Source organism: Mesoplodon mirus, assembly GCF_964341445.2.
Source record: "Mesoplodon mirus genome assembly, chromosome: 4".
Taxonomy (NCBI): domain Eukaryota; kingdom Metazoa; phylum Chordata; class Mammalia; order Artiodactyla; family Ziphiidae; genus Mesoplodon; species Mesoplodon mirus.
In genome coordinates, this window is record NC_138979.1 from 184571984 (window position 1) to 184593465 (window position 21482).

General features: G+C 59.4%; 1 protein-coding gene across 8 annotated transcripts in view; it reads right to left on the reverse strand.

Moving 5' to 3' along the window:
- Positions 1–21482, reverse strand: part of BEGAIN (brain enriched guanylate kinase associated) — a gene marked incomplete at its 5' end in the record, with an annotated part of 46110 nt that overhangs the window by 18058 nt on the left and 6570 nt on the right. For 5 of the 8 annotated variants that reach the window (XM_082619035.1, XM_082619034.1, XM_082619032.1 and 2 more), the window contains 2 exons: positions 10317–10345; positions 11341–11364. In XM_082619035.1, the coding sequence (XP_082475161.1) occupies positions 10317–10345; positions 11341–11364 (53 nt within the window). Of the gene's footprint in view, positions 1–10316; positions 10346–11340; positions 11365–21482 lie in introns of those variants that run through there. The other 3 variants (XM_082619033.1, XM_082619030.1, XM_082619028.1) reach the window with 1 other exon arrangement.

Below are 21482 nucleotides of genomic sequence, written 5' to 3' on the forward strand. Positions count from 1 at the left end.
TGTTGCACAGCCTCCTAACTGGCTCCTGCCCTCACCTGCTCTCAGCCAGAGGAGTCCTGCTGAAGGCTAAGTCCAATCCACCCCCATCTCCACAGCTCCTACATCGCTAGGGTCAAGCCCAACATGTTCTCGCTGATCACCTGATGGCAGGTGGTCTTCCCATTGCCCCCTGGACCTCACCTTCCAGCCGCATTCAGCACGGCCTTGCCTCAGGGCCTTTGCACGTGCTGTTCTTCTGCCCAGATCTGTCTCCCAGATACCCCACGGCTGCCCCTCTCCTCCTCCACTCAACATTCAAACGCAACTTTCTTGGTGAGGGCTTTCCTACACTCTGCAGGCAACGTCTCTCCCCGTTTCCCTGCCGGGCCTGTGTGTCCTTGGCCTCACCCCCTGGAGTGGCAGCTCCCCAGGACAGGGATTTCTGTCTGCCTCGTTCCCTGCTAGGTCCTCAGACCCTGCAGCAGAGGCTGGCAACCAGGAGGGCCCAGTAAACATTCGCTGAGTGAATGAAAAAACACAGAGTGAATGCATTTTACAGATGAGCAAACTGAGGCTCAGAGGGAGAAAGCGGCCACTCCAGGTCAACAGGCTGCAGGCCTCCTGACGATCAACCCGAATTCCCCTCCGCAGCTTCCAGTGCTTTGGGCTTTTCCTTGCCTCTGACTGAGGTCAGGGGCTTTAGGGGGTTCGTTCTGTTTGTCTGGCTCTGCCAGAAGAAGTTGCTCTCTGATTTCCATAAGGGCTGAGCCCCCTGAAATGATCATGAGAGGGTGAAATTTGAATTTCAGGTCAATAATGAGTGTTCAGTGTAAGTATACGCAAAACACGGCATGGGAGTACTTACACTAAACAAGCATCCAGCTGTGTATTGAAATCGGGGAGCCTGATAAAGTAGAGGATGCCCAGTGAAATTTATTTAAATTCGTTTAAATTTCACTGGCCATTCTGTACTTTATCTGGCAGCCCGAGTACATAGACAGAGGTGACCCCATGGAGGAGGGCCTCCAGCACCGGCAGGAGAGGTCATCCCGTGCCCGTCATGAACCAGGCCAGCCATCTGCGTGGGAAACACAGCTTGGGCAAAGGCCGGGAGATGAGTGTGGCCAGAGCCCAGGCCTGGGTCGGCTGGCAGGAGGCCGAGAGCACCGGGCCCTGAGTGTGGGCCAAGTGTCCGGTCCCCTTGTTCGGGGCGCCGGGAGCCCCAGGGGAGCTCCACAGCGGAGAGGACTGGTGACAGGCTCCGGCCTGGGGCTGTCCCTCTGGCGGGTGAGTCGGGACAGGGAGTCCTAAGGAGGCTGCCTCAGGAGAGGTAGGGCCAGCCACACAGCGGGCCCCAGGCAGCCCCCAAGGCCCCCTTTCTGGCTGTGTTGGGGCTCCTTGGGCACTCCCGCCTGGCCTCGTCTTTCCCAGCACCCAGCCCAGCACTGCTGCCCACCTACTCTCTTTCCTCCCCCCCTAGACTGGGGGGGCCTGGAGGGCGGGACTGTGCACACTTTGGCCACGGACCCCTCCCCTGCCCCGAGGCCACACCTACTCTCTGCCCAGAATCCGTGCTCAGGGGGCATCCGCAGGGAGGACGGGTGGGTGGTGTGGTCCTACCGCTGGTGAGGGGCTCCCAGATGAAGCTCCCAGCGCCCGCCACACACCCTGGAGCCCAGGTGAGAAGAGGCTGCCGTCCAACACTCTGATGGTCAGGTTCATTGCTGCCCACCACGGAACCCACGCTGGCTTCACTAATTTGACCACCCCGCCACGGACACAGGCACGCATTAATTGGATCGGCGGTGGGGCCTGTTTTCCGGAATTCCGGGGATCATAAAGGTAATCAGGGCTGTGGGAGGCTTGTTGATGACCCTGGAGCGCGGGGCATAGGGTGGCCTGCCCCATCCCAGCGCTCTCTACGTGCCCCTGGGCCCCTCCGGGATGCCCTCGGTCCCTGGTTCCTCTGCCCTCACCGCCCCACCTACCCCGCACCTCTCCACACTCACAGGAGACAGTCCTGGGGGCCAAACTGAGTCTGGAAGAAAAGAACTGGTGTTATGATGACCGATTTTAGCTGTAGCAGGTGGTTGCAAGGCACTGGGGCCGAGGAAGGAGGCTGCTTTTCTGGGCTTCAGTTTCCCCATCAGTAACCAAAGCCCAAAGGACACCGGTGACCATCACCTCCTCTGGAAGCTTCCCCCGAGATCACCCCCAGTCAATCATTCAATCACCCAGTGAGACCTGCTGCGTGCCCTTGACAGTCCCCTCATTGAATCCTCACCCAAGGCCTGGCAGGGAGGGGGATACTACCCATTGTACAGATGAAGGAATTGTGGCCTGGAGGGCCAGGGCCTTTCTCAAGGGCACCTGGCTAGTGAGCACAGGAGCCAGGATAGAACCCTCCCCAGGGCAGCCCCTCCGGCCAGGACACAGGACACAGAGACGCAACCCCCTGCCCTGGCAGGGCACCGCCATGCTGTCTGCCACGAGGGCTGAGGATCCCAGGATACCTGCTCCCGAGCACCCATCCCACAGACATCTCATGCATCCCCACCTGCCCCATCTCCATCCTTCCCATGTCAGGTAGTGGCAGCTCCATTGCTCAAGAGAGACACCCAGGCTTTGTCCCTGACACTGGCGCCCTGATGGGCAACGCCTCCAGAGCCTCAGTGGGCCTGTCGAGGGATGCAGGCGATGCGGCAGCTCTCAGGCTGTCATGAAGCCTACGTAGCGTGAGAGCATGCAGGAGGGGGCCAGAGATCTCAAACAGTCAGGGCTGGCTTTCTGCCCGTGGTTAATGGGGGTGAGGTAGCACGCTGAGAAGCAGGTACACGGCACACCCTTGCTCTGAAATACTCAGCCACCACCGGGACTGGTGATGTGCCCTCCCTGGGAAAAATGCAGTCTGGGGGCACAGCAGAGCCAGCCTGCTGCCCCCGACTCTGAAATGCTCTCGCAGTCCTAACTCAGTCTAGGTCTGCAGGTCACAGCCCGACAACCCCCCTCGCCAGGTGGTCCTCTCCTTCACCGTGGGAATAATGCCATCTGCCCAATGGTTGGGGAAACAGGGTCTGGGAACAAATGAGACCATGTGAGAGGGGGCCAGGAGGTTCAGAGCGGCCCACACAGCGCCAGCCACGTGCCCAGCTCCACGTTCACGAGTTCATTCTCAAAACAACCTTCTAAGTTAGGTGCCATGATTATGATCTGCATCTTAGAGATGCAGAAACTGAGAATCAGAGAGGTTTAGAAACTTGCCCAGGTCCATACAGCCAGTAAGTGGCAGGTCTGGGATTCAAATCCAGGTAAGTCCACCTTCTTAACCACATACTTCATCAGGGAGCCTTTGCAGAGGAGTGGGACTCAGATGGGCTGTGAGGACAGGAGACTTTGAAGGGCAGGGCAGAAGGTAAGAGAGAACAGTCCATGTGGAAGGTCCCTTTGTAATGCCCTGACTCTCAAAGGGAGAAATCAAAGTGAGGCAGTCATTCACAGCTTAGTGAGAATTAGCCCCTAAGACTTCCTCCCCTTGACTCATGTTTAGAAGTGAGGCAGAGGCGGGAGGAGCAGCTGGGTCCAGGGCTCAGGTGGCCACACAGAGGGGCGCTGGGGGCCACACAAGAGCTTTGGCTTTTCTGAAGGGTCAGTGGGGGCCCAGAGGCCTCGGAGGTGCATCCTCACTCTGGACTTCAGGAAGGGTGCTGGTGTGGCCCTCAGGAGGGAACACTGGAAGGGGCGAGTGGGCTGCAAATTTTGGCCCAAACACAGAGAGGCCTCTTCCCACTGGGCAGTGTCCAGCTGCTCCGGGAGGCTGTGGCTGTCCTGACCCCAGAGACCTAGACAAGCCCCTTTCCGCCTCTGGTGTCTGTTTCCCCAAACCCCTTCGGCTCTGTGATCCCTCCTGGCTGGCGGGGGCAGGAGGCCAAGAGCCCGAGAAGGGCAGAGCTCAGGCGCCAGGTGAGGAGGAGCATCCCCCCTGCCTGCGGGCCTTTGCCCACGTCAGACCCCCTGCCGGGAACGCCCTCCCCCCACTCCTCCTCATCTCCATCCAAGCATCTCCCTCTCAGGAAGGCTCCCCTACATGCTGCTGAGGCCAGATCCCTTCAGTGGAGGCTCTCACACCTCTGAGGGCCTCTCACGGGGTGATTTTTTAAAAAAACCACTACTCCCTGAGGGGGTGGGGGGCAAAAGTGTCCCCAACACTCCCCTTCCTGGGGGGAAGAGTGGAGGGCCCCCCTCTTGGGCATCATGAAGCGTGGGGAATAGCTGCTCCCCATCCCCTTTCCTCACTGTGCACCACACTTTGGTCTCATTCCAGAGCATTTACTGAGCACCTACTACGTGACAGCTCTAAGTGCTGGGGATCAGCAGTCAGTTGCTGTTCTTGGCAGGGAGATGGATGTAAATAAGATAAATAAATAAGACAAATTTAGAGTCGGGGGGATGAGGGAGATGGAAAATCAAGGCAGGGAGGAGGAGGAGAATGGGGGAGGGGCTATAATTGTACATGGAATGAGTGGTCAGGAACCCCACCCTGACCAGGGATGACATTTGAGAAAGATGTGAAAGGAGGGGAGGCAGGGAGTCACGTGGATATCTGGGGAAGAACATTCCAGGCAGAAGGAAATGCGCCTGCAAAGGCCCTGGGGCAGGAGCCTGTCTGATGGACTTGAGGAGCGGCATGAAGCCTGGTGGCTAGAGGGGGTGGGCAGGGAGAGCCTCTGGAAATGAGGTCAGTGCGATTTGGCATCTCTGGGGCGACCTCCAGGGCATCAGCCTGGCACTTGGCATAGTGTCTCGGCACAGCGAGTGGTATCTGGTATAGGCAGCACTGCAACACGCGTGGGTGACACGAATGAATCAAGAGTATGGGCCTGAGCGTTTGGCGTCTGCGTGAAAAAACGCACACAGAAAACCCACAAAACTCAAACAACAAAAAAAAGCCAAAAATCAGAAAACCCCAAACCCCCACGAAAGCCAAAAAAACACAAAACAAAAAACTAAACAAACAAACAAAAAGGCCCAAATTAAAAACCCCACAAAACCCAAAAAGCAAAAAAAACACCCAAAACAAGAAAAACCGAAAAAAATTTTTTAAAAAAGCAAAAAAAATTTAAAAAACAAATAAACACAAAACAAACCCCCAAACAAAAAAAAGCCAAAAAACAAAAAAAACCCAAACTCCCACAAAACCCCAAAAAACACAAACCCCAAAAAACACAACAAAAAACCCAAACAAAAAAACGAAAAAATTAAAAAAACACAAAACCAAAAACCCGCAAAGCCAGAAAAAAACAAAAAAATTTAAAAAACACAAAACCCCCCAAATTAAAAAAAACAAAACTCCACAAAATACAAAACTCAAAGCCTCTCAAAAAATTAAAAAACCCAAAACCCAAAACACACAAAAAAACCCCAAAACCAAAAAAAATTTAGAAACACAAAACCCAGAAAACCACAAAACCCAGAAAACAAAAAAGCCAAAACACCAAAAAAATTTTTAACCCAAAAAACAAAAAAATCCCCAAAACCAATTTAAAAAACCCAAAATAAAAAACCACAAAACCCAAAAAAACACATATACACAAAACCAAAAACCAAAACCAAACCAACCAACCAAGCAACAAAAACCCACAAAGCACAACGACCAAAAGGAACCTAACCTCAAAACCATACACGAAAATCACTTTCAATAGCTTCATGACGTCAGAAGGGTTTCTTAAACAAGACACAAAAAGCTTTCATCAAAAAGTAAAAGCCTAGGGCTTCCCTGGTTGAGAGTCCGCCTGCCAATGCAGGGGACGCGGGTTCGTGCCCCGGTCCGGGAAGATCCCACATGCTGCAGAGCGGCTGGGCCCGTGAGCCATGGCCGCTGAGCCTGCGCGTCCGGAGCCTGTGCTCCGCAACGGGAGAGGCCACGACAGTGAGAGGCCCGCGTCCCGCAAAAAAAAAAAAAAAAAAAGTAAAAGCCTAAAAGATTCAAGAGAAATTCAACGGAATTAAAATTAAGAACTTCTGTTCATCAGAGGACCATTGAAAGAGTGAGAAGCAAGCAACCAGCGGGAGGTGCATTTGCCACACGTGTGACTGACAAGGGCTCGCTGAAGGGCTCCAAATCAATAGGACAACTGATGGAAAAACACACAGAAGTCACAAGCACAGGAAGCCCAAATGGGCAGTAATCCCGGGCCATGCAATTAACGCTACCCGGAGGAGCAGCTCCCCGCGTGTGGCCTGACAGAGCCCAGTGCGGGGAGGCTGCGGAGACACAGGAAGTCCCAGGGCCACGGGGAGGGTGTGGCCTCATCTCCTAAAGCTGGCCGTGGGCGTGCCCTGTGCCCCAGCACTGCCGCCCCGGGGTACCCCAGGAAGGCTGCACGGGGTACCCCAGGAAGGCTGCACGTGTTCCCCAGCACCTGGACAGGCATGGTCACAGCAGTTTCATTCACAATGGTCCAGGCTGGAAGCCGCCCGTCCGGACGGCCATCAGTGAACAAAGAGAGAACTTCACTCACAAACGCCATTCCCCAAGACAGCCAGCAATGGGCAGCTCCACGCACTCTAAGGGCACCTCTCGAAAACATGATGTTATGGTGAAAAAAAAAAGAGCCAACCTGGAAAGCACAGGCTAAAAGACACCGTGTATGCGAAGTTCCAGACCGGGCAAAACAAAACTATGTCAGTTAGGGATGCTCCCGGGCCAAGCAACCACTTTATCACAAAAGCCAGGATCCTGAAGACTTCTGGGGGAGGAGGAGGGGGCTGTGACTGGGGAAGGGTCTTGGTGGGGGCTGGTCCCTGGGAGGTTGGCAGCATTCAACTTCTTGACCTGGGTGGCGGTCGTCCTAAAGTTAACCTCTAACCGGCACAGATGTTTATTACTTTTTCTAGATGCCTATCACAGTTCACAACTTTGAACAATTATACTGTGGGGGGAGGGGTGGACTTGGAACAGGAATAGCTCTGGGTTTCCTGGGCACCTTCTGTGTCCCAGGTGCCATGTGAGGCGACTGACCCACTTTGCTCTGTGACAAGAGGAGAGAACTGAGGCTCCCACAGAGGAAATGGCTTGCCGAAAGGCATGCAGCAAAGTGCCCACGGCGGGACTGAAGGCAGGCGGACCCAGGGCAGACGAAGGCAGAGGAGGGGATTAACTTGGGGATTAGCGGTGCAGCGGCTCCGCATGCTGACCGCCAGCTGGGACTCGCTAATATCTGCAAATATTTGAGTGTCACAGGAAGAGTTTTTCAAGCAGTCAGAGGCAGGAGAGCGGAGGGAGCGAGGGACAGGGGGCATGCGTCAGGCCAGAGCAGAGGCGGCCAGATCTGGGGCTGGAGAAATGGACCCCATGCTCTGCTCGCAGGGGCTTCCTTACGGGGCGGAGAGGACACCCCAGCGACCTCCACTCCCCACCCCTCCCTGAACACAGCCTTGCTTCCTCAGGCCCCCAGGACTCTGCACCTCTAGGAAGCCTCGTCCTATCTGTCCTCCTTGCAAACTCCTATTCATTCTTTAAGCCTTGGCTCAAGTGTCCCTGCTTCCAGGAAGCCCTCTCTGACTCCCCAGGCTAGTGTCTCCAACCTGGGGTCCCTGGGAGCCTGTGTTTTGGGCCTGGGTCCCTGTTCTGGAAGGCTGACCTGTCTCAGCGCCAGCGCAGGACCTGGTACACAGAGGGGGAATGAGCCCATCTGGGGGTGAGGGATAAGAGAGTCACAAAAGCCACAGAGAAAAGATGACAAGGAGGATAACTAGGCTGTCATGTGGACAAGAAGGTGGGTGGAAGGGCATTCTGAGCAGAGGCAACAGCAGAGAGGCGTGAAGGTGACAGCTAGTTCGGGACTCAGAAGTGGGGCTGCAGTATGGGGTGGGTGGTGAGGGGAGGGACTCAGGCAGAGGGAGCCCCAGCTGGGTACCTGCTCACAAAGGGAGCCACTGAGGGTCACAAGGACATAGTCCTTGTGGTTTCGGGCACTGCGGGGGTGTGTGTGTGTTGTGTGACAAGTGTTGGATGGGGCAAAGGGCCTGCCCTCTCGGAGCTCAATTCAGATTCCTAGGCCCAGCCTGCGATGCGGGCCCCGGGACAGGAGGAGGGACCCCGGAACAGGGCCAGACCCCTTCACTTGGACCACAAATGAATCTTCTCCTGCCTGGGAACCCATAGTTGTGCAGTTCGGATGCCCCACGGTGAACCTCTACCTGGACCCCTGCTGTGGGCCAGGTCCCAGGTGAGGCCTGTCACCCCCAGTATCTCAGGTCATCCTCCCAACAGCCCTGCAAGGTGGTGGTGCTCAGGGTACCCACTTTACAGATGAGGAAACTGAGCCCCAGAGAGCGTCAGGACTTTGCCAGAGGACCCTGTGACCTACACCATGGGAGGCCATGCTGACCAACTTCCCCTACATCCCTTGGGGCCTCTTGGTCCTGGACCCCCGACACTAAATGCAGGGCAGAACCCTACAGGGGCAGCCCCAGTACTGGCTGGGAAGAAATAGTCTGGAAGGGCCCTCGAGGTCGCTCTGAAACTACTAATAGGGTGAGAGGGAGAGGAGAGCAGGATGCTCCCCAATTCTGGGAGGCCATGCTGTGTCCTGGCCACACGGGACCCCAATCCCACCAGCTTCTGAGCTCTGCTTCCGATGCCTCAGTGCAGCCAAGAAGCCTGGGCCCTGGCCACTGTGACCAGCCTTCGGGATTCCGCTCAGGGAAGCCCTCAGCCCACCCAACAAAGAGATGCTCGGTGCCCTCAGCAGCTGAGATAGTGGATCTGTGCACCCGGCTCACTTGTCCACCTGTGTTCCAGCCAGGCTGGGCCGTGTCTCTGTCCCTACTGCCCAGAGCACAGGGATAGGTGCTCAAGAGCCTTGGCTGGGCATGGAGAGAGAGGGAAAGAGGACCAGAGAGGGGCCCCCCACCAGGTTGGCCTCAAGGTGCCCCATGAATGCTATCTTTTTTTCAAGTCCCAGCTAAGTAGTGATGCCTCCTCCACAGAGAGCCCCATCCAGTGGGGGTACTGGTGAGATGATAGCCGGTGGGGGTATAGAGGAGGGTCCTGACCTGAGGTCAGAGGCCTGAGCTCATCTATGTGGCCAGAGGCAGAGTTGCCGCTGCCTGGGCCTCATCAGCCCCACCTGGACCTTGACCATGACAAGGTGGGCCTGGCTGATGGACGTTTGGTTTTGTGTCTGAGCTCCTACGACCTAAGAGACTGGACTTCTCCTCCCAGCCCAAGACAAATGGGTTCTGGTCCTGTGGGACCCACAAGGGAGGGCAGCACTCTAGCTCAGTGGCCAGAAGATGGCCCTGCTCTCATGTGCAGTCTGGGGCCTCCGTGTGGGCCCACCTGTCCCCAGGGTCCCCCTGGGCATTCCCGAATGACTCATCCACAGCACTGAGGGTCACTTGGGAAGGCCCCAGGGCCCTCTCCCCTAGACCGTGGGACCTGCACTGGAACAAGCTGGGCTCTGCTGGGTCCCTGCCCCTTGGGGAATGGGGGCACCTGCTACTGAGCTGCCTCCCCAGGGATGCTGATCCTGGCCTTGGGAGGGGGGAAGAGGGGGAAGGAGGGGGCCAAGAGACCCTCCAGGCCCCGCGGATCTTCCTGAAACCCAGCAGCCAGAGCTGGGCCTCGGTTCAGCTTCCGGAACGAAGACACAGGAGGGTGTTCCCAAAGTGGGGGTCAGGGCGCCCAAGGGAAGTTGTGAATATTCAAATCGACTGATCCCGGGCCAGCCGAGAAGGGCGCCCAGTGGAGTCCTTAAGGCTCAAAGTTTAGCACCTGGAGGGAGGCCGTGGGAGACTCTCCCCAGACGCCGTCGCGGGATTCCCCTAAAATGGCTCCAAGACGCGACTGCCTGGCCCGCCGGGAAGACTCCATCCCCCGCCCCTGCCCCCAAAAGGTGGAAACTTAAAAACTCAGAACTGGCAACTGTCAGCTGGGGGATGGGGGACCGGCCGGCGCGGGGGACTGATGCGTAACAGCAGGAGCAGGGTCCCGGGGGACAATCCAGAGTCCAGGTCAGGGCGCGGGGTATCGCGTAAACCCGCGCGCGCGCCGACCCGGCCCTGAGTGGCACACTCCCACCCCCAGCCGCATCGGCCCCGGCCCGGCCGAGGACCCCCAGCGCGGGGCTCCCCTTGGTCTAGCCGCGCGCGCGCGTACACACACACGCACCACACACACGCACCACACACACGCATACCGGCCCCGGCCAGCCTCGCCGGGCGGCCGCGGGCCGTAGATGCGCTCGGGCACAGCCCTCTCCCCTCGCCCTCCCTAGCGCCCCCATCCCCGACCCCGGCCCTGGGAGCCGCGGCACGGAAGACGCTCCACTCACCTGAGTTTCTCCATGTCTGCGGCAGAGGCCTGCGAGAAACCAAACGAGAGGGTCAGCAGGCAGGAGGCGAGCGCTCCGCGGCCGCGCCGGGCGGAGCTGGGCACCGCGGGCACAGGCGGGCGCGGCGGCGGGTCACCCCCGCGCGGCTCGGTTGTTGGAAAGTCCGGCCCGCGCGCCCCCAGCCCACACTCACTGGCCGCCGTCCCTGGGACTCAGTGGGTGCGCGGGGCCTCAGCCGAGTAACAGGTGAGCCCGCCCGGGCCGCCGCGCACCGAGTTACGCCCCCCGGGGAGAGGAAGGGGCTGGCCCGGGGACTCGGGACCGCTCTGACCGGGGCGATCCCAGTCTCGCCTGCCTGAAAAAGAGGGTACCCGGCCTGGCTGCGTTAACTCTCGGGCGGCCGCGGTCCCCGCTGCACACCCCCCCCCGCCCCACCCCGCCCGTTAACCCCTCCAGCCCCGCGCTCCCTCCCGGAGGAAGCCAAGCCCTGAATTGCTGAATCTCCGAGTCGGAGAATGTTCAAATCGGGCAATTGGGGGCCGTATGGGAGTGCAGAACCTGACACGCACACGATCCGAGGGTGCTAGCAGTCGGGACCTCAGACTCCTCAATCAGGGACCCTGCTGCCCTCAGCTTCTGGGGTCCGGGCCTGGCTCGCCCCTCCCGGGCCCAAGGGATTAACCCTTGCGCGCCCTGTTCGCCAGCGGGGCTCCCCGCCGGGCTTGCGCAGACCCGCCCGCGCGCGGCTTGGAGACCCTCCCCGCCCAGCCCCGCGCAGCCGGGCAGCCCCTCCGAGGGCCGGACAGGGGGCCCACCGGCTGCCGTTAACCCAGCGGGCGCCGGCGAACGACCCAGACCGCTAGCGGCCCGGGCGGGATCGCACTTCCTGCGCGAAGCGGGGGGCGCGGGGAGGGCTCTCCATCGCCCGGAGAGGCCGCTCCCGGGGGCTTTTCCCCGTCCTTCCGTACCACGGCCGGCATTAAAGGGGGACGGGGGAGCTGAGCCCAGGGACCACGCGACACACCTGGGAAGACTGATGGCTGCCCATCCCGGCCCCTCGCGCCGGGCGCCGCCGCCGCGTCCGCCGGGAGCGCGCTCCGCTCCGGTCGGGGCCCCACGCCGCCTCCCCACCGCCCCGCCGGGCGAGGGCGCAGCCCGGCCGCCAGCGCCGAGCTGGAAGGCCCGACCGGGGGCCCTCCGCCAGGCTCGGCCACCAATTCCCCGGGTGCTGGTCAGGCCCTCCCGCGACTCCCCTGGCCTCAGTTTCCTCACCTGCGCGCTGGGCTTGGGGGCAGGGGGAGCAAGACAAGGCGCTCTGCTGCCCTTTTGCATCGCGGACTGCGGAGGGGCTGGGGTGCGGGAAGGAATTCCAGAGGAAAGGATCCCCGAGGCGTCTGGACTGGCGGCCAGACGCAATCCCCGACGCTCTAAAAGTTGTCGGAGACCACGAGCCCAGACCCCTCTATATACCCTCCTCCCCCAAGACAAAGAGCTGGCCGATTGGCCAGCATCTCCCCGACGCCCCCTATGTACCCAGGCCCACCTTTCCCAGGTTCCCATCACCGCGCTCAGCACACTAGATCCCAGCATACAGCAGGCGCTCAATAAACACGGACAAGGCATGCTTGAATCCTACACCTCTCTGGCGTGTCTTTTCCTGCCTCTTCCCTTCTGGCTGTGAGCTCCAGGCAGGAGCCCTCTCCCTTCACCAGGGCACCCTCAGCACCCAGCAGGCCTGGCCTCCACCCCGCCAACGCAGGGTGGGAGGAGCCCCGCGTTGCGAGGGTCAGCCCCAAGCCCCCAAGTCCAAGTGTTCCATCATCCACCCACGGTGCCTCGCTCATTCATTAGCTCTGGGCTTGGTTCTCGGGGTTCGGAGGCGGCAGCGAATGAGGTGAGCCCTGCCCTCAGGGGCTAATGGTGGAGAAATGAAACCGCGGCTCGCCTCCCGGGAGTGTCCGCTCACAGCACACTGGCAGAGATCATAAGGACACCGCCGCCCAGCAGCCCTGCGTTCACCACACTGTCCGGCTCTTCCTCAGGGACGCAGTCACTCCCATTTTACAGATGAGGAGAGTGAAGCTCAGAGACAGAGCCCAGCTGGGCCTGGACCCCATTCCTCAGAGACCTTTCCCACCCAAAGGCTGGGGACGCCCCTCAGTGTCTCCAGTTGCCTCAGTCACTCACAGTGAATGACCTGCCACGGAGTTTGTCTAAGATTACTAAGAATGTATTAAAATTTAATTATAAAAATCTCACATTTATTATTTAGATGGAATGTTTCAGCTCTTCTAAAAGCCTTGTCCGGGAATTTCTCCCCCAAGAAGGGACTCTAGGAGAGGCTGCTGAGTCGCCCTGGTGGCAGGGGATGGGGTGGGAGGGGGTCCAGCCCCAGCCCCTCAGCAGCCCCTCCCTTCACTCTGCTAATCTAGACCCTGAAGCCTGGCTCTGATCCTACCATGCAGTCTCCCCAGACCCAGTGCCTGTGTGGTCACCACTGCCCTCACCCTTAAAGGCCACTTCCTCCAGTCAGCCCTCCATGATGGAGGCCCAGTGGAGTAGTTGGGTTTGGCCTCCACACCAGTTCTGTACTCCCTGGGGCAGGGCCTGTGTCTTTCCCAGCTGTGTCCTGGGGCTAGCCCAGAACCTCACCCAGGGGGTGGGAGTTGTGCGTGAAGCTCTGGGTGTATGTGCAAAGAGCAGTCACAGCTGTGTGTGGCTGGCCCCATGCGGAGGGGCTATGCCTTTGGCAATGGTCTTGGTGTTGGGGCCAGAGAACCATGTTTGAGTCTTGACTCTGCAATTCATAATCACAAGACTTGGGGATATTCCTGAGATGCCCCTCTTTTGGATGAGGAAACCTGGGCCAGAGCATGAAGTGGCTTACCCTGAGTCACCTGAGGTTAGCTGAGGCCTGCCTGTTGGGCTGGGTGGAGGAGAATGGGGGCACTGCCTGGGTCTCAGGCCAGAGGTAGTGCCTCCATTATAGGAGGGGGGCAGGGGCTGGTGGGGACCATGACTATGAGGGACCTTGAGATGTCTAGGGTCCCCAGTGTGAAATGATGGGGCAGGAAATACCCTCAAGGCCCCATCTGGCCCCTCCAGGGACCCACAGGCAAGTGGGGTCCCAGTGCTCTCCTGATACAGGTAGGAACACAGGCTGGCACTCTGGGTGCCCTCAGAGGGAGAGTCCATCCCTGCCCTGGCCGCTGTCCCTCTGGTTCACCCCATACTCACAGCCCCATGCCTATTCCTGCGACACACCTGTGACATTGTCACTGTCTGCCCTAAACTCTCCTCTTGTCTCTTCTAGGTGCTCCAGCGCCTCTGGATGGTCCAGCCCAGCGGCCATCTTTATTTCACACAAGCCCCAGTTGTTGGCTAAACTGGACCACACCATGCATCCCTGCCTCAGCCCACCTGCCACCTCTTCCTTCCATGTCTTTGCTGGTGCTGGTCCCTGCCACCCCGAATGCTCACCCTCCTTCACCCCGAGCCATATTCTGAGCTCCCTGCCGACCACCACAGCCCCACCACCTCCCTCCTTTCCCTATTCCCTGAGAGACTCTGAGCTTCCGGAGGGCCAGAGACAGGCCCCTCCACCCTTTAGTGGCCTGCTGTATAGCCAGCGCAGACTTTGGCCCTGTTAAGGAAATCAATCCTATTTAATCCCCATGGTGACTTGCGAGGTGGGTCTTACAACCCCCATTTTACAGATGCAAAAACAGAGGTTCCAAGAGGCAAACCCCTGCAGGTTGGGTGCAGAAGCGTGGAGGGTTGGGTCCAGCTTCCCAAGCTGCCATCCTCCCAGTGGCACCTGGGCACGTGACTAATGCACATAGTAGGTGCTCCCAAGGGGCAATGGAGGGAGGCAACTCTGAGTCACAAGTCAAGCCTCAATGAGGGGTTGGTAAATACCGACTGGGCCTGGCCTAACCCTCTGACCACACCCCCACCACCTGCCCTTCACTTGGCACACATTGGCCACACTGGCCACTTTGCTGGTCCTAAGCTCACCCAGCTCACTCCTGCCTCAGGGCCTTTGCACTTCCTCCCTCTGCCTGGATCTTTCCTTCTCTGACTACCCACCTAAAGTAGCTCCTCTCTCCCACCAAATGGTTTCTCATCACGCCCTGTCCCTTTGGACTCACCCTCTTTGTCCATTTGCCTGCCCCCGCCCCTGCACCTGCACTACAGGAGACACCCCTGACAGCAGGGCGCCTCTGCTTCAGCCACGGTGTCTCCATCCCTAGGGCCTGTCGCAGAGGCCTCTGATGAGCAGTTGGTGACGCCTGAATGAATGCAATTGCTCTTAATCCCCAGCCAGTGGCATCTGCTCTCCACCTCGAGCAGCCTCTGGTCTGCTCTCATGGTCCCTGTCACTCACCCGTCGTCCCCCTCCCCCAAGCCCACCCCCACGTTGGGGGGCACCTGAGTCCGCTTGGTACCCGGCACACACACACCTGCACAGAGCCCTGCAGAGGGAACAGAGGGAACCCCTCTGCTGATGGGGGTCAGTCCCGCACTGGCCCCCACGAGCAGATGTGTGAATCCTCTACTGGACCATCTGGCCCAGGTGTATTGCTGCCCTTTCCCACCCAAATCTTGTGGTTCCCGGAAACTGTCGCGAGAAGGAAAGCAGATCCAGGTCGGGGAGGGGTCTGCTGGGCGCTGAGGCCTCCCCTCTGCCTCCGACTCACCCTGTGACCCTGGGCGAGTCCCTGCCCTCCCTCAGGGCCTGTGATGGGTCCTCTGGGCCCTCCTTAGATCTACTCTGAGCTCCAGCTTCCTTGGTTTCTTCCTGATCCTGTTCCCTCACCCTCTTCTCAAGGGGAGGAAATGAGCCGAAGAGTACAGAGGGCAGAGATGAGGGGGGGAACCAAATCCCAGATGTGGCCCAGGCAGCGGCCACCCACCTCCCACTGACGGAGACTTGGGCTTCCTACGCAGCTATGTGAACTTGGGCAAAACCCTCAACCTCTCTGAGCTCAATCCCTCATCTAGGGAGGATGGAAGATCTTCAAAGGACGCTGTGAGTGACACGGTGGCCAAGTATGTGTATGGGCCTGTCTCGGGGACAGGGCTGGTGAAGGGCTGCAGCCACTCCTGAGCCGGACTTCTGACATCACCACTGAGGGTGGACCCTCTTCTAAGAGGTTTTACATCACTCCTTGCCTTCTTGCATTCATTCAACAAACATTCACTGTGTGCCCTGCTCTAGGGGACTCAGCAGTGAACAGACTAAACTAGAGGACCTTCTCTGCTCTCACGGTGCTGATATTCCCACAGCGGGGAGGCAGGTTAGCCGGGGCATCAGTGCAGTGCCCCTCCTGCCCTGAGTTCAGGGAGCGTCCGGTCACCAGTGGGGAGCAGAGGTTGAGTTGGGGGCCTCGTGGGCCATCGTCAGGGCTTTGGCTTCTATCTTGAGTGGGTTGGAAGCCCCGACAGAGCTGAACAGAGTGCAGGCCCCTCAGGCTGCTGTGCGGAGGACGCACTGAGGGGTGAGGGCAGGGCCCGAGGAGTCCAGCCGCAGGCACCTATACAAATCCAGTGGGGACCAGGGTGGAGGTGGGAGAGGCGCTCAGATGCCCTGACAGACTAGAGAAGGGGGTGGAAGGAAGAATCGCCAAGGATGAGGCCATGGGTTTTGGCCAGAGCAGCTTGAAGGGGGCTGGGGAGACGATCCGGATTCAGGTCCAGACATCCCAGCTGGGATACGGACAAGAGGGTGGGGACTTGGGTTTGGAGTTCGGAGGAGGGTCCAGGAGATGTGAATCTGGGAGGGGCCAGCATGGAGACAGCACTTAGGCTCCGAAACTGGATGAGGTCGACAAGGGAGTGAGCTTAGATGGTGAAGAGGAGGGGCTCTGCCAGGCGAGGGTTCAGAGAGGGGGCGGGGCCAGCCCAGGGGACTCAGAAGGGGCAGGCGGGGAGGTGGGGGGGAGAGGCGGTGTCACAGACTGTGTCATGGGTGAGAAGCCGGCCTCGGGTCCCTCAGCATCCCCCGCAGAGCTCGCTGCTCTGGGCACACAGTGGGTCATCCCCTGATACCTTAGTCGGAATACCAAGGTGAGCACAGATGGACGGGAAAGGGGCGAGCGCTGGCCCAAGGTCACTCAGCAAGTTGGGGACTTGAACCCGTACCTTGGCTTGGGGCTGTCCCCAGATGGGGCCAAGAATGTCCTTCCCCTGGGGATTCTGGAGGCCCTCGCTTCGGGCTGAGAGGTGCCCCGTCCCATCCCCCCAGCCAAGCCCTGTGCTTCTCTGCATGGCCTGGGCAGGGCCTCGGGTTCCCAGCCGTGAGCCGGTACAGATGGACTCGTCCCGCGGCAGCAAACTGGCCTCCTGAGCTAAATCTGGCCCGCCGGCATGTTGTATTTGGCCTGCGAGAGGGTTTTAATTTTTTTTTTTTAAACGTTTGAGCCAACATTTAAAAATTGGGAGAGTTTACATTTTAAAATCCGTATTTTTGGCTTCTACTGAAATTTTGGAAGATCTGGCAACTCCGGCCCACATTCCCACATGGCAACAGTTGGGGAGCAGGGAAGCAGCTGCCCCCTCCAGAGGCACCTTGGGGGTCCCCCGCTGGGGAGAGGCGCTATCACACCTTAAGCTGGCCCTACAGACGGGGAGCCTGAGGCCCAGAGGGTGGAGGGGGCTTGCTCGTGAGGGCTCACGGTGGGAAAGCCCCTCGGGCAGGATCCAAACGCAGCCCTGGGGAGTTCCAGGCCTGGCATCTGGGGTCTCGTCACAACGTCACTAAGGCCACTTCAGAGCCCCCAGCCCGCCTCTCCTTCCTTGACCCCGGCCTGTGCTTCCTGCTCTCTTCTGCCCGTTTTGTTCTCAGGAAACAACTGGCTTGAGTCATTCACACTGTAGTACGAGTGAGCCTTGGTACCAGGTCTGTGACAGTGACGGCTGGAGGTCCCGGAGACCTTCCACAGTGGCTTCTTGTTTGCTCGACAGTGAGGGGTCAGACCAGAGCACGACCACGCAGCCAGACGGGGCAGAGGCCTTCCCCCACCCTTGCCTGCTTTGCCGCTTCCTCCCTGGAGTGGCTGACGGTGCGACTCCAGGCACTGTCCTCCAGAAAGGGCTTTCAGACTGCTGCCTGGAAGCCCGGGGTCTCCCTACCTTCCCGAAGCTCCACCTTCACCCTGGGAACTGTTCCGAGGACACAAGCCTGTGCAGGCTAGGTAGAGGGGCCGTCATCATCACCTTCATAGCTACCATCGTCCCAGAGACGGGATTCCTGTTGTGTGCCAGGCACCTCCACTTGCCACACACACGAAGACACTGGGGGATATGGCTTGTCCGGGTTCACTGAGCCAGGGCACAGCCCAGCCAGGACCCTGACGGGCTCTGCTCGCTGAGCCTCAGTTCCTGGTCTGTGAAATGGGCCAGATCCTAGTATCTCCCTCATTGGCCTGTTTGGAGTATTCGATGCGAGGCTGGAGCTGACCACATATAACGCTGGGCTGGGCTGGGTTGGGGGCTGATGCCCACCTCCCGCTTCAAGGAGCCAACACCAGCTGCTTGGGAAGGACATTCTGGCCGGGACCCAGGACAGAGCCCTGCCCCCCAGCACCTGCTGCAGGACCCCGACAGGTCCCCGAGGCCCTGTGCTGCCTTCAGACAGAATCTTCCAGAGGCCTGAGCATCACGGGGCTCCCCCGGACCCAGTGGTCCCTGGATTGAGGTCTGCATGGTGTGCAGAGCCTAGAGCGGAGGGTGGGGAGGTCCCGGATCGCCAGGCCCTTGTGGAGGAGGCCGGGGACGCGATCTTATTGGGTGCCTGCTGGATGCTTTCTCCGTGACAAGGCGAAAGAAAACTCGTGACCGTGACCGCTTTTCCACGGCCGGGGAAACCGAGGCCCTGAGTGGGGGGGCAACCTGCCCAGGTCCTTGAGCTGAGTCCCCCTGAACTGAGAACTCCCCGGCTGCGCTTGGCCCAGCGGACCCCAGAGGAAGGGCTGGAGGTCTTCAAATACCCAGAGCTCCCCTCCAGCCATGCTGCTCCCTGGCTCTCCCTGGAGAAAGAGGCAGGTCAGGTCATTGGAGGCAAGTGACGCGGAGGAGCGTAGGTGCAGAGGGGGAGGTGAGACGGCCTGTGTCCAGCCCCGGCTCCTCCCGTGACCTCCCCATGCCTGTTGCCTCCCAGCACGCAGTAGTTCCGGAGCGCAAGGATGACACTACCCACTGGGGGTGCACAGGGATGGAGAGTTAGAACAACTCTGGTAAGCGCTCGGCAAGCATCAGCTCTCTCCTACCGCCCAGGATTTTGTTTTTAAAAGAACCCCTCCGTGCAGGGCGGCCATTCTGGGAGGGGCTCGGGCGAGATCTCCACCACCTGGCCCTGCAGTCCCACCTCAAGCCTGTGGCCAGGACAAGGTCCTCAACAGCCCATAAGGACCCGCCCTGGCCCCGGGGGACACAGGTGGTTGGGAGACGAAGGCTAGCGGCAAGGTGGGGTGCCGCCATCCTGACACCCTGCACGACCCGATCCCCCAGGACGGCCGAGCAGGCCTCACCGAATCCTTCTGCCCATCTGTCTGAGGCCGAAGTGTGTGTGTGTGGAGGGGGTGATGATGTGCTATTTAGATTCGAAGACCTCAGTCCAAGCCCAGACTCCCCAGGGGGCCCCAGGGCAACTCAGAGCCTCAGTTTTCCAACTCCATAAAATGGGCAGCTAGGAAGGACGTGGACCCACCCGACTGCCTGACAGGACTGTGACATCCGACCTCACGTGGACATGTCTGAGGTTCAAAAGGATCATCATATAAAATCCCGTGGTGAAACACCAAGGTCTCTGCCACTGGGGGTGTGAAATTATTGTTATCATTGTTGTTTACTCATGCGTACTCCAGAAATAGCCTGCCTGCCCCAAAGCCAGAAATTTCATCCTAAAGCTTCATTCTTTGGGTGCTTAAGGTCTTTCCCGTTACAGTCATTATGAGAGGGGGGTGATGAGGGAACTCGGAGGGGGTCAGCCAGAACTTGTGGGGAAATGGCCCATCAGGGGAGAAGGGAAGGGGTCCCAGCAGACCTCTGTCCAGCTGCCCCCTAGGGGATGGGCGGGGGCTGAGACTCACCGGGCTTGGAGGCCTCTGGGGGGAGGCAGCTGGGCCTCCACGCTTGCTGCTGCCCACACGAGGCACACTGGTCTCCGTGGCCCCGCCTGGCCCCCCTCTGCTTGCAGCCTCCAGGGCCACCTCCGAGGACAGCTGGGGGCTCAGGGCCAGGGTCTTCTCTGGGGCTGCAGCTCCTGCGAGGGGCTCCTGGGCCAGGCCTGGGTCTTGCTCACCTGGGGAGGGCTCCGGGCTGCGGCCTCTGGGCCCCCGGAAGGCCTCCAGGGTCCTGGGGTCCAGAACCCGCACAGCGACCTCATCCAGGAATCTGGAGAAGGGCAGCCTGGCCTCCTGTCGGCGGCTCAGCCAGGCGAGAGGGCCGGTGGCAGCCCTGCTGCCAGTGCCCAGGGGCTCCGGGATGGACAGCAGGCCAGGTGATGCCTTTGTCTCCTCCTGGCCAGGCTGTTTCACCCAGCTGGGGTGAGATGGTGGGCCCTTGGGGTTCTGACCTGAGCTGGGGCTCAGTTTGCAGCTTTGAAAGTCCTCTCTGCAGACCTCCTTCCTGGGGGCTTCGGCCCTAGGCTCCACGAGGGAGCCGTGGCCATCCTGCCTGCGGCTGCTGGGGTCAGAGCCCCGTGCCTGGAAGCCAGCCCCTGAGAGCATCCTCCTTGGTCAGTCCAAGGTCAAGCCTCTCCAAGTACCTCACTGACACCTACTTCTCTCCTCCCACGTGGCTGGGACCCCGTTGCCCTCTGGGGGGGGGGCGGCAGGGCCACCCGTCCCTCACTGGCCAGAGTGATCAGCTGAATGCCCGCCCCCATCGATCCAGAGAGCACGTGGCAGGGGGCCTCCCGCCCCCTAAATTGATTCTCACTAAATGGGAGCTGGACTCCAGGGCTTAGAAAGTGCTAGAGAAGGGAAGGTCATGTCCTGGGCTCTTCATCTGCCTGGGGAGGCAGCCTGCACTGAATGAGCACCTGCTGTGTGCCGGGGGGTGGGGGGAGCCCTGGGCTGGGCCTCACACCCTCCACTCCCCACGTCTCCTCATCTCTGCCAGGTGTGGGGTTGGGTGCAGGGACATGGGTGAACATGGGGCCTGAAGGAGGGGAAATTAGAACTGCATCCATCTGGCAGAATGGGAGGGTGCGGTGGAGACTGCTGGCTGCCCACTGTCCTCCCACTCTTCCTTAGTGAAGAACCCTCCCTTTATTCTGGGAGGCAAGATACCCAACTAAAAGACTGCATTTCCCAGGCTCCTCTGCAGCCAGGGGTAGCCAATGAGATATAAACAGAAATTACTGGGTGTGACTGCTCCTTAAAAGGGATCAGAAAGCTTGGCTGTGCCCTTTTTGCTCCCACTCCCAAACCCTCCTGCTTCTTATCTAGAACATGGAAGTGATGGTTGGAGCTACTGCAGCTGTTTCGCACTGTGAGGCAAACTTGAGGCAGAAGCCATATATAAAGGCTGGAGGAACAGAAAGACAAAAAAGAACCTGGGTTCCTGATGACCACTGAGTCATCACACTAGCTCTGGACCACCTGCCTCTGGCACTTCTTTAACTTGACAGAAACAACCCCCTGTCTTATTTAAGCCATGGTTATTTCCAGTCCCTGTTACTAGCAGCTGTGTGCAGTTCCTCACTGATACACAGGGGATAAGGTTAGGAACCATGGTTGACCACGCTATGAGGCAAGCGCCTTCGGCACATGGGGGCCCAGGGTGCAGTCAGGTGGGGAGTGGGGTAGGGACGAATACCCCAGAGAAGGGCCACAGCCCTTGCTCCTTTGCATGAAGGGAGACACACAGATCCCTGGCATCTCAGGAAGCCAGGGGTCCACGCAGAACTCCTGGGATGCAGCTGCATGAGTCAAAGGGAGGCTCGCTAGGGGGTGGCAGCCCCAGGCTCTTGGCCATGATCCCCAGCCCCGGCTTCTGGTGCTGCTTGGAGGATGGCCTAGGCTCTCTTTGGCACTGCCTGCTCATGGCTGTGTACCTGGGGCCTCTGCCCACCTGGCAGTGCCTAGATGCCTCACATCAAGTGCTGGGGACGCCTTCTTTTCTGAGCTCAGCTGGACACCTCTCTGGATGCCTCACAGC